The 12360-nt window shown below is 47.1% G+C and overlaps 1 protein-coding gene across 13 annotated transcripts in view; it reads left to right on the top strand.

The window, feature by feature from the left end:
• The window catches only part of LOC123353129 (collagen alpha-1(VII) chain-like), a 196477-nt gene that overhangs the window by 142584 nt on the left and 41533 nt on the right, over positions 1–12360 (top strand). For 11 of the 13 annotated variants that reach the window (XM_044994027.1, XM_044994002.1, XM_044993994.1 and 8 more), the window contains 5 exons: positions 788–868; positions 4014–4067; positions 4357–4410; positions 4821–4883; positions 6455–6517. In XM_044994027.1, the coding sequence (XP_044849962.1) occupies positions 788–868; positions 4014–4067; positions 4357–4410; positions 4821–4883; positions 6455–6517 (315 nt within the window). Of the gene's footprint in view, positions 1–787; positions 869–3990; positions 4068–4118; positions 4204–4356; positions 4411–4820; positions 4884–6454; positions 6518–12360 lie in introns of those variants that run through there. The other 2 variants (XR_006574413.1, XR_006574414.1) reach the window with 2 other exon arrangements.

Below are 12360 nucleotides of genomic sequence, written 5' to 3'. Positions count from 1 at the left end.
GTGCATGGCAAAGTACAGCTGGAGAAAACTCAATAGCTCTGCCTCAGACAGTCGCAAGGTAAGACCAGAAATAACAGGAGGTGGTGACCACATGGGATTGATAAAAGAATCACTAGGTGAAATTCACTGGCCTCCTGGTCAGATTAGAGGAACATAATGGTCCACTGTGGCCTTCAAATCTATGAATTTATGCACTTCTCAGAATTGCTGCTGTTTGTTTATTTTCTTTATTTGCAAATTTCATGCAAAGACAAGATTGTAGCCAGTGGGGAGACTGGGGGGAGGGAGAGATTGACTTTCCCTGTTTTCATAGTAATAACCTGCTTTCATTGGCGGATAGATCCAAATTTTGCTTCAGACCAACTTTACAAGTGTGAGGGAATCTCCATTCCTCTGTGCACCCCTCGCTCCCGAAATAAAAATGGGTCACTTTGCCCAGTTTGGTATTCAGGGCTTTGATGCATGTTTATCACTGAACTGTGTTGCGACCTATGGCAAGTCATTCAACTGCTGCATGCCTCAGTTTCCTCATCTGTAAAATAGAGATAATAAAACTTCTCACAGGTGCAAGGCTTGACCTGTGCAAAAGCCTTGGAGACTCTCCGGGGACAGTGCGATATGAATACAAAGTTGCAGCATTAATATTAGTACATTTTTTCTGCTTCTGATCTATGCCCAGGAGGACGCGCTGCCTTAGTGCTATAATTTAATTTTTGTTTTTGTTAATACACCCAGAAGCCTCCCAGCAGGCAGCATGGAGAAATTAATATTACTCCTCTTATAACAGGGCATGGCTGGCCTTGATGGGAAGAATGGAATCAAAGGAGCTAAAGGCGACAGAGGTCTGCAGGGTCAAAAGGGGGAACCGGTGAGTCTCGCAAAGAAAGACAGAGGGATATTTTGAAGGCTGAAAAACCAGCTTGGCGCTTTTTCCAGTATTGCCAACCCCAACGTGTTCAAAAATCACGAGTCAGGCTCACCAAAAATCATGCGATTGGCTCTAAAATCATGAGATTATGTACAAATAATAGATGTGGGGGTCTTTTATTTGCCTTCTGCTTTATGAGCCATTATGGTGCACTGGGGGTCACATTTTGAAGCTTCCTCCACAGCTGCGAGGGCTAGAAACTGACTTTTTCTTTAAGAATGAAGGCTGAAATGATCACAGATCCACGTGACTCCAGGAGCTGGTGCTTTAAGGAAGACAATAATTAGCATGAGACTCATGACAAAATCATGCGAGTTGGCAACACTGCTTTTCTGACCCAGATTTGGAATTCCCGCCAAAAAACGAATCCTCGGCATTAGGTGCAGGCCCTCAAGTGCTTTTGTTGTTGTTTGTGAGACTTGCTGTAAGCAAAATTACTGAATGACACCACTGGAGAACTCTGAACTATGCTGTGGGCAGATACTCAGCAGGTTTACATTGGCGTAGTTCCATTGGAAACTGATTAGCACCCGCTGAGAATCTGCCCTGAGTCTCTTGTGACAGTTTTGCATTCTCCCAGGGCAAGTTCAGCTTTCCAGACGTTTACCTGCATGCTACTTCCAACCACAATATCCACAGCGCTGGTAAAACTGGTGTGGGGAGAAGGGGGGAAAAACTCAGCCAGCTGCTAGTTCTGCAAACTTTTCCAGGAAAGAGATTTTTTTTGTTACAGGAGGCAAGGGGAATTGTGGTGGGAGCTTTCCTCTGCCGGCAAAAGTGACTTTTCCCCTGGGGCAAAGCAAGGTCTGTAAATTGGCTCTTGTTTCCTGGTGGAATTTTGTCCTTTTCTCTCATTAACCCTTAAAATGCCTTCAACATCTCCCAAATGGAGCAGGGGGGGGAAGGGAACTCTTTCTGGTTTTGACTCTTCCTGGAAAGTGGCCAAAATCTTTTGCAAAAGAATTTGAAAAAGTTTTGCAAATCTATCGAAAGCCAGCTCTGTGCAGAGCCAGGGCAGCACATCAGACTGCTTGTGTTACAACTCCTCAGAGCCCGTTAGAGCATTCAGTCAGGGAACGAGCCAGGCACTACAATGTTCAGAGCAGGAACTAATGTATGAGTGTGGTGGGGTGATGACTCGCCCACGTGGCGCCTCCTGCTGGCCGTCTTGGGAATTAGCTCTTTCCAGCCCAGAGCGCCCTCTGCAGCTGGTGTCTTGCCTGCCACTGGCCCCCGTGTCCCTCCCAGACCCCGGTGCCCTTTGCCCAGGGGTTCTGCCCACCGCAGTAACCCCTCGCTCTGGGTCTCCCTTCTCAGGGGAACCCCCAACCCTCTATCCCCACCTTGCCTCAGTGGCTACTGCCCGTCACCATCTAGCCCCCGCTCCCTGGGGCCGAATGCAGTCTGTAGACATAGAAATCATAGATCATTAGGGTTGGAAGGGACCTCAGGAGGTCATCTAGTCCCACCCCCTGCTCAAAGCAGGACCAATCCCCAAATTGCCCCCTCAAGGATTGAACTCATCACTCATCACCGTCAAGGGGGGTTGGACCAGCTGCCTTTGCCTATCTAGGCTGCCCCTCCACAGCCCTAGTACCTAGCTGGTCCTTTTAGCAGGGCCTGCAGCCTGGGGTATTTCCTGGCTGGAGCTCCCCAGCTCCCTCTGCCCTTCCCCAGCACTGCTCCACCGCAGGTACCCTTCCCAGCTCCCCAGGCAGCCAGGTCCTTCTCTCTCCGGAGGCTAGAGAGTGTGTTTGTCCTTCCGGCCCACCGCCCTCTTATAAGAGCCAGCTGGGCCCTGATTGCACTGGCTGCAGCTGTGGCTGCTTTCCTAACCAGCCCAGCTTTTCCCCTGCCACAGCCCTCTCCCAGGGCTATTTTAAGCCCTTCAGGGCAGGAGCAGGGTAACCACCCCGCTACAATAAGCTAACGGAGACTGTCTAATAACTGCTAGCTGTCGCAGCACTGATATGATCTTTCCAAACCTCTAGACACTCAAGGCTGTTCATTATTCCAATTCACTTGGCATCAGGAATCCCCGTAAAACAAGCTGCCATCCTGGGATGAGGGATGGCACTTTTTCAGCCTCATCACACTCCAACCATATTCCTGGCAGCTGTGTAGAAATCAGTAGCTTGTTTGCGATGCGAAGACAGAAAGGGAGAGTCACTTTGGGGTCACTTTGTGTTCGAGTGTACTCCGCTATCGTGTGTGTTGCTGTTTTCCATCCCAGAGGTGGCTGCATTTCCATGGGGGAAATGATTCCTTTATACAAGCTTATAAAATGCAGTGGAGCCTTTGGGGTGCAAGGGGCAATATAAATTGAAGATGATGCTATTAGGAGACCTGTATTTTTAACTTTCTAGTTGCAGATCATTGTGTGTATGTGTGTGTATCACACACACGGTGGTGGTGCGAGACTCACCACCATGGCGCCTCCTGCTGGCCGTTCTGGAATTAGCTCAAGTCCTTCCGCAGGGCGCGCTCCTCCGGTGGTGTCTCGCTCGCTGTTACGCCCGCTTTGTTGTCTCCACCTCTCTGGGACCCGCATCGCTCCCCGGACTGCAGCGTCCTCTTCTGGGCCTTTTGGGGGAACCGGCAGCCTATAATCCAGCCATTTGCCTTGGTTGCCTGCTGCAGTCACCAGTCTAGTCCCTTGCTCCAAGGGAAAACTGCAGACCATGTTGGCCACTTCCCTCAGGGCGAGTGGGGGCAGCCCTAGCACCTTATCTGCCCTTCCTCCAGGGTCTCAGTCTGGCAGCAGTCAGCCAGAAGCTCCTTCTTTTCTGCTACCCTGCCCAGCACTGCTCTAGCCATGGTGCTCCTAGGCAGCCAGTCCTTCTCCCTAGCAGGCCAAGGAGAGACTGCCTTCTGCAGCCCTTTATATATGGCCCCTGCTGGCCCTGATTGGCTGCTGCAACAAGCCACCTCCTGATTGGCTTGCTTAGTGAGCCCTTTTCTAATTGGAGGGTTCTGCGCAGGCTCCCTCTGGCCTAATTTATCTCTTCTGCCCTGTGTGGGGCAACTGACACACACACACACACTCTCTCTCTCTCTCTTAGAATCATGTTTGTCTTTTATTCAGGGAGCGAAAGGTGATCCTGGTATAACTGGAGACCTTGGACGGAAAGGATCTAAGGTAAGAAACGAGCATCATCATAGAAATAATGAGTGCTTTGGCTGTTCTCAGGGGCGGAGGGGAAGATGGTGCAGCAAATATGAAAACTGGTTGACCTGAATGATTGTAGAAAATGGCAAGTGGACCACTCTGCTAGGTAGGTGGATGGCGGGTGAAGAAGAGAGCAATGCAGTGTTTACACAACTCTGTTAAGCCCTGCACGCGTTAGTGCTGGCCCTTTGCACAGGGGTGGATATCACTGTGTTTTGTCCTACTTATCTTTACCAGCTAGTTGTCATTTCTCTCCAAGGGCTTGCGTGGTTTTCCCGGGTGGATGGGTAGCCCTGGTGCAGATGGAATAAAGGTGAGGACTTTTTATTGTTCTTCTTCCTTTTAACATTAGTTTAAAGGGGATTTAGTGTAGGTGAAGTGTGTGCCCATGACAGCCCAGGGCAATGAGGTCCTCCTAGTTATCCGCAGGTCAGGCCCAGCATTGGGCCGTGACAGATCCCGTCATAATGTTCTGCCAGCCTGTCTCAGACCCAACCCGGAGAAGCTACCCATAGGTCTGAGAGCAGAGGTCACATTCCATGGCCCATTCTATTGGCAGCTGATCCACTCACCAGTTTGGAGGAGGTTTAACCACGCCTATCGCAATACTCTCCATTCGGTCTTATTTTCACATGCATTAACACCCTCCCCCCAATCATCTTTCTAATTGGTGCCTTCTGTTCCCAACCTGCTTACATCTCCAATATCTTGTTCCACATGCAGGGTGAGATTGGCAGCCCTGGAACACCAGGGATACCAGGGTCAGATGGACTGCTTGGGCCAAAGGTGAGTAGGAAGCCCCTCTTCTCTCTCAGCTGGAAGCTTTGTAAGGGCATTACAGGTGTTTGAAATTTAATTACCCAGCGCCCATGTCCCTCTCCGTGGGCTTGTCGAAGGACAGAAATGGTACTGATTTCACACAATCTGCTGCTAAACGGATGCAATTAAATCAGCGCAAGCTCATGTGTGGACGTGCTTAAATCAGTTTCACACTGGCTGGTTTTAGCTTAAATTCAGTTTGTTACCAAATACAGTTAGATGGCTGCAAATTTTGGTCAGTTGACCAGGCCTAGTGACGTAGGTGCTGAAACTAGGGGGTGTGGGAGCACCCCCTGGCTTGAAGTGGTTTCCATCATATACAGGGTTTCCAGTTTGGTTCAATGGCTCCCAGCACCCCCACTATACAAATTGTTCCAGCACCTCTGCCTAGTGAACACTGCGGGGGGGTCTTTTTGAACAGCAAAAGCTGAATGCCAAATATCTGTCAGCGAGCTCTGGGTTTGGTTCTTGATGTTTGTTCTCTTTTCTCACCTCCATGGCTGGTCGGGGAGGGCAGGGCAGGTGTCAAGCTTTGCCAGCCAGTGCGTTAGTTTGCTTGCTCTGAGCACTCACTCAGGACCTGATTCGGAGCCCATTGAAGTCAATGAGATTCTTTCCATTGACTTGAATGGCATCGAACCAGACCCTCATTGTGTCAAACCAAAGCTGGTAACTTGCCAACGTGTCTGCCGCCAGCGATACACCCAGCCAGAGGGCTTGCAGAGGGAGTCAGACAGACAGTCAGGCAGACGCTGCATGTTACTCATCAGGATTCCTGCTGGGCTGAACAAATTCTAGTAAACGCGAACTGCAACACACGGATTCAGTAGGGCGCCATGACACCACACCTGACCCTGTGACAGCCTAGCACCTGGGTGGGATGTTGTGCATGTGTGGGAGATTGGCTTGTTTGATAAGGAAAACCAGAGACCTCGGGTTTTGTTGCTAACAACCCACCATGCTTTATTTTTTACTCTCCCAAAATAGAACTGCCATCTTAGGGAACCTAGCGAGCCACAACATCTAATGACAGGTTGCAGAGTGGTGGCCGTGTTAGTCTGTATCAGCAAAAAGAACGAGGAGTCCTTGTGGCACTTAGAGACTAACACATTTATTTGGGCATAAGCTTTTGTGGGCTAATACCCACTTCATCAGATGCATTGAGTGGAAAATATAGTAGGAAGATATATATATACACAGAGAACATGAAAAGATGAGGGGTTGCCATACCAACTCTAATGAGACAAATCAATTAAAATGGGCTATTATCAGCAGGAGGAAAAAAATCACTTTTGTAGTGTATATCTTCCTACTGTATTTTCCATTCCAGCCATCTGATGAAGTGGGTTTTAGTCCCTGAAAGCTTATGCCCAAATAAATTTGTTAGTCTCTAAGGTGACATCTAATGAATTCTTTCCTGCATTAAGTGGAACTAGGGCCCATTCCAAACAGCATGTGCACTTGTCACTGAATTACAGCTTGCTTGGAAAATGACACGGTTGTGCATTGGCTTTGATTTTTCTCTTGTCTACCTCCAGGGTGAGCAAGGAATGTCAGGTGCAGATGGCCCCATGGGAGTTTCTGGGGAGAAAGGAGAAAAGGTTAGTACTCTCAAAAGAACACCGAGAGGCCATGTTTTGAATGTACCATCCATCACGTTGAGTTAACGAAATTATACACTTGCTAAATCTCATGTACCCTTTCCAGAGGACAAGTGTCACCTGTCTTAAGCATTAAGCTTGGACTTGGGGAGATGTCTCCTTAAGTTCACTCTGTGGCAATGCATTTAACCCTTGGGGCTGGTCTACCGCTTTATCTATCTCGGTATAGTTAAAGTGGTACAAATCCCCTAGTGCGGATGCAGTTATAGCAGCATAAAGGCATAAATAGCCCTTCCTATGCAGAAAGGAGAATCTATTTGTATAAGATACCTTCATGCTGGTATAACTGTGTCCACACTGGGGGATGTTTTGGTAAAAAATTGCACCTCTAACCAACATAGTTATACTGGTACAAAATCTATGTATAGATTAGGCCTTGGAGTGGAAACCCTGGTGTGGTGTATACACCCCAGGCCATTTTTGTAGAATCGTAAATTGATCTTAAAGGACTGAAATACACACAGTGTAGACTCTTTACATCCAACATACTGGGCCTGATTCTCCTTTCACTCGTACCAATTTTAATTCAATTTAATTTAAATTGCTCCCTGGAGTCACTCCTGACTTCCACTGGTTTACGCCCCTGAAGAATCAGGTCCACTGTATTCTGCAGATGCGCCGATGTAGGAGGTAAATAAGGCTCTGACACTGTGTAAGTGAGGAGGTATGATCCACACTGCTGTGCCAGCTCATACTGAAGGCTCGTCAATTACAGCAGGGGTGTCGTTTTTATTTGTTATTTCATTCTTTGTGCCGGGACTCGGGGTCCAGGTTCTGTGAGATGGTGATGGCACCCAAACCAGAGCAGGGAAGGGGAGGGAAATGCTTCCCAACCATGCAGCTCCCTGGATTAGCTTGAAAGAAACATCCTCTGCACAAATATTTGCATCAGTTGTAATAATGGGGATGTTTTTTAGAGGTCCAGGCCCTCTCAGCCAAAGTTCTCAAGTGGGGAAAGACTTGGAAAGCTTTCATTCAAATCTGTTCACCTCAATGCACCTCCAGATGTCTCCTGACCTCCCCGCAGCTGCCTGTTCCCCTTCTGCCCATTGGCCTTTCCTCTTGTCCTATCCCACATGCCGCTTCTGCTCCTCTGCACCATCTACCCTTCCTGTGCAGCCACTGTATGTGATCCTCACCTGCCCATCTCTCCACTATACCCCCTCCTGCCTCCCAAGCTGTCTGCCTGCTGGTTGGTCCAGTTCCCACCATCCATCTGCTCTGCAGTGCTGCTCCATAGGAACATAATTGGAAGGGATCTCCTGGGTCATCATCTCCAGTACCCTGCTATCACAGGTAGCCACGTTGGTGCACCCGGGGTCTGTCTCTATAGCAATGGTAATTTGGGGTCCAAACCTGCTTCCATTGATGCCAGCTGCAATTAATGAATATGACATTTTTGGGGTCATAAATGTGAACTAAAGTTTAAATATTTTAGAAAAAAATCATAGTAGAATGATTAGATTTGGCATTTGCTTTATAATGATCCTTTATTAATGATCTGGATGATGGGATGGATTGCACCCTCAGCAAGTTGGCAGATGACACTAAGCTTGGGGGAGAGGTAGATACGCTGAAGGATAGGGATTGGGTCCAGAGTGACCTAGACAAATTAGAGGATTGGGCCAAAAGAAATCTGATGAGGTTCAACAAGGACAAGCGCAGAGTCCTGCACTTAGGAAGGAAGAATCCCATGCACCTATACAGGCTGGGACCGACTGGCTAAGCAGCAGTTCTGCAGAAAAGGACCTGGGGATTACAGTGGACGAGAAGCTGGATATGAGTTAGCAGTGTGCCCTTGTTGCCAAGAAGGCCAATGGCATATTGGGCTGTATTAGTAGGAGCATTGCCAGCAGATCGAGGGAAGTGATTATTCCCCTCTATTCGGCACTGATGAGGCCACATCTGGAGTATTGTGTCCAGTTTTGGTCCCTGCGCTACAGAAGGGATGTGGACAAATTGGAAAGAGTCCAGTGGAGGGCAACGAAAATTATTAGAGGTCTGGAGCACATGACTTAATGGGAGAGGCTGAGGGAACTGGGGTTATTTAGTCTGCAGAAGAGAAGAGTGAGTGGCGATTTGATAGCAGCCTTCAACTACCTGAAGGGGCGTTCCAAAGAGGATGGAGCTCAGCTGTTGTCAGTGGTGGCAGATGACAGAACAAGGAAAAGTGGTCTCAAGTTTCAGTGGGGGAGGTCTAGGTTGGATATTAGGAAACACTATTTCACTAAGAGGGTGGTGAAGCACTGGAATGGGTTACCTACGGAGGTGGTGGAACCTCCATCCTTAGAGGTTGACAAAGCCCTGGCTGGGATGATTTAGTTGGGGATTGGTCCTGCTTTGAGCAAGGGGTTGGACTAGATACCTCCTGAGGTCCCTTCCAATCCTGATATTCTATGAGTCTATGATTCTAGTAGAAACCATCTTCCAATATCTTAAGGGCTGTTATAAAGAGGATGGGGATCAATTGTTCTCCATGTGCACTGAAGGTAGGATAAGAAGTAATGGGCTTAATTTGCAGTAAGGGAGATTTAGGTTAGATAGTAGGAAAATCTGTAGACAGGCTTCCAAGGGAGGCTGTGGAATCTCCATCATTGGAGTTTTTTAAGAACAGGTTGGACAAATACCCGTTAGGGATGGTCTAGGGTTACTTGGTCCTGCCTCAATGCGGGGGGCTGGATTTGATGACTTCTCGGGGTCAACATTTCTATGATTCTATGAAGTTCATAAACTTACCAAGCTCCATCTGAAAATGAGTTAGGCTCCGTGTCCCCACTACTCCTACTGGCAGGCTTTCAAAACCTCACTCCTCTGATGGTTAAAACCTTCCTCTCAATTTCAGCCAAAATTTATTCATGGCCAGATTAAACCCATATGCTCCCTTGGCCTGCTTGTGCTACTGCTTCTTCCAGCCCCACCCACCTCTCCAATTCTCACATGTGCCTTGATTTCCTCACTGCTTAGCTCCCCTCCCACCAACCTTCTTGGCTCTCCTCCCAAACTACTCTTCCCTCCATGCACCCTGAGGCTGCTCCTCCCCACACTCCTTAGCAGTTACTGAGAGGATAATGTCAGGTGTTGCCAACTCTAATGACTTATCCTGAGTCATCTTGCCATATATATGGTGTTTTTTTTCTTAAAGCCCCAGCTCCCAGAGTCACGTGATTACCTTAGAATCTCAACTTTCATTTAAAGAATCAAGGCTAAGCTTCTGCCCCCTGTGGTGGAGAAGAAAAGCTTGAAAACGTGAAACCTACAGGCTCAAACCCCACAAAGCAAGTAAAGCAAACCCAAAAGGCGTTATTTTTAAAGCCTCATGATTTTAAAGCCAATCTATGGTTTTTCGGGGGTCCTGACTCATGTTTTGTGAATGCTTGGGGCTGGTAGTGCTGTGCCAGGGGAGCCCTTTTCTCGGCTATATTGTTTTATCACCGCATTTGTAATTTCTCGTTGTTAATGGTGCGTGCACGAGCGTGTGTGAATTTAGTGATGGTGAAAGGTGCCAAGTGTACATGCTTGATGACCCCTTTTCATCCCACCACCAGTAATGGTGCTGTCCTCTAACGCCACCTCTAGGGATGAAAAGGAAGTTCAGGCTCTTAGCACATTCAGACTCTCTCCTAATGCCCATGGGTGGGAGGGGTGGGGGTTGAGGACATGGCCAACTGTCCGGTTGGAATAACACTGAGACCCACCAATTCATTTCATGTCGGTCATTCAATCAGTCATTGCATGGCAGCAGCTTGAAGTCAGTATTATTACGGTCTGTGGCTTAGTGCTGAAAGGACGTCTATTAGAGCAGGTTAGCAAACAGATTTCCTGCCCCTTGAAACTTGAGGTGTTTTTTCTAAATGGTCCCAAATCAGGAAAAAAAAGCCAAAATTTTGATTTTTTTTTTTTATGAACTGAAATTCCAGAAAACAATTCAGTACAGGTCAATCAAAACATTTCGTTTAACTTTCAGCCCTTTTCCTTGGTCTTGTATACAATTAAGTTTCAAATGAAAAGTCATTTTGAAATGAAAAAGTGAAAGATTTGTTGCAAAAAGGTTGAAACGGGATGTTTTGACACTTTCTAAATGTTTTTTCCAATTTTTTTTCTAAATGCAATTTTGTCAAAATTACATAAGAACATAAAAACATAAGAACGACCCTACTGGGTCAGACCAAAGGTCCATCTAGCCCAGTATCCTGTCTTCTGACAGTGGCCAGTGCCAGGTGCCCCAGAGGGAATGGACAGCACAGGCAATCATCAAGTGATCCATTCCCTGTCGCTCATTTCCCCAAAACAATTTTGCAAAAATAAAAAATAATAATTTGGTTTTGTTGAAACGACATTTTCTGATGGGGAAACTGGTGTGATGCAAATGTTCCAACCAGCTCTATTGTATTTCCCACGACCAGTCACTGGAGCCATTCATTCATTCTCTGCACTTGCAGACTACACCAATATCTGGGTTATTGCTGCTTTTGTATCCTAAAGAGTTTTTGACATCAAAACAGCTTTTCTGTTCACCTTTACAGATTTTCTCACATTAAAAAAAAATTCCTTTGAATTGAATTGCACACACTCTATTCTTATCACAATCTAATTGGTGCATTATTATGTGTGGTGGAAATTTATCTGAAGGAGAATCCATGCTGGCTGTTTCTCTTCTTAGCCTTAAATGGTATTTCTAAATGGTGTCATTATCAAGGCTTTGCAAAACTCAAGTATGTTGGGTTTGGGGGGGCGGGGGTTAACTTGGAAATCCAGGCTGTGGACAAATTCAGCACTTAAAATTCCAGCCATCGGAATTGCTCAATGACAATGCAGATGTATTAGCGACACAATTAATGCAGCATACCTGCCTGTCTGCTACTAGCTAGTGAGGGGAAATGGAGAAGGATAGAAAGCTACAGGGAGGGGAGAAGAGATGAAGGGAGCAGGATAAGCGCGAAAGAGAGAGAATAGTTTACCTAGGAAAGGCGATAAATCAGAGGGGACATGATAAAGCTATGTGAAATAGTGACGGGGACAGAGACAGTAGATCGAGAGCTTCTTTTCCCCCAGTCTCATTTCTCAAGGACAAGGAGACGTGCAGTTAAACTGAAAGTGGCAAATTCAAAACTGATAAAAGGAAGCATTTTTTTCCCACTCAGTGTGTAATTGGGTTGTGGAACTCATTGCCACAGGAAGCTGTTGAGGCCAAAGCATTGCCAAGAGTCAGAGGAAGTTGGACCTCGATATAGATAGCAAAAATATCCAGAGTTTTAACGGTTAATGCTAAAAAGTTTGGAAAGGGATATAACACCTCAGTGCATCAGGGCTCAGTGCAATCTCTGCTAGGGATTAGGAGGACATCTTCACTGGGAGCAGATTACCCCACTTCTTCATGCTGTGGGTTTCTTGCACTTTCCTCTGAAGCATCTGTTTGGACCCTGTTGGAGTTGGGATTCTGGAGTGGATGGACCATGGATCTGGACTAGCTTGACCATGGGATCCTATCAAAGAAGAAAGAGAAGAAGAGTTTCGTACTAGTTGCTAGTTTGCTTTAGAAGTTCTAGCCTTGTGGCTACCCAGCCTGCCACCCACTCTTGTGAGCGCCTCCTTTGTATTACGGCCACGCACAAGCTTATGCAAGTCAGTGCCTGAAATACAATTAAACTGAGAGTCACCGGGGGTCACTTGTGCTAAATGGGAAAACAGGCTCTGTTGGGCAGGGGGAATGCGTTGCATCAATCATGTCGGGGGGGGCTCCCATCTTGATCCTCCAACACTCAGCAACCCAACTGACTCACACT

This window comes from Mauremys mutica, chromosome 1 (genome assembly GCF_020497125.1).
Source record: "Mauremys mutica isolate MM-2020 ecotype Southern chromosome 1, ASM2049712v1, whole genome shotgun sequence".
Classification (NCBI taxonomy): domain Eukaryota; kingdom Metazoa; phylum Chordata; order Testudines; family Geoemydidae; genus Mauremys; species Mauremys mutica.
This window is presented reverse-complemented; position numbering and strand designations above follow the sequence as displayed.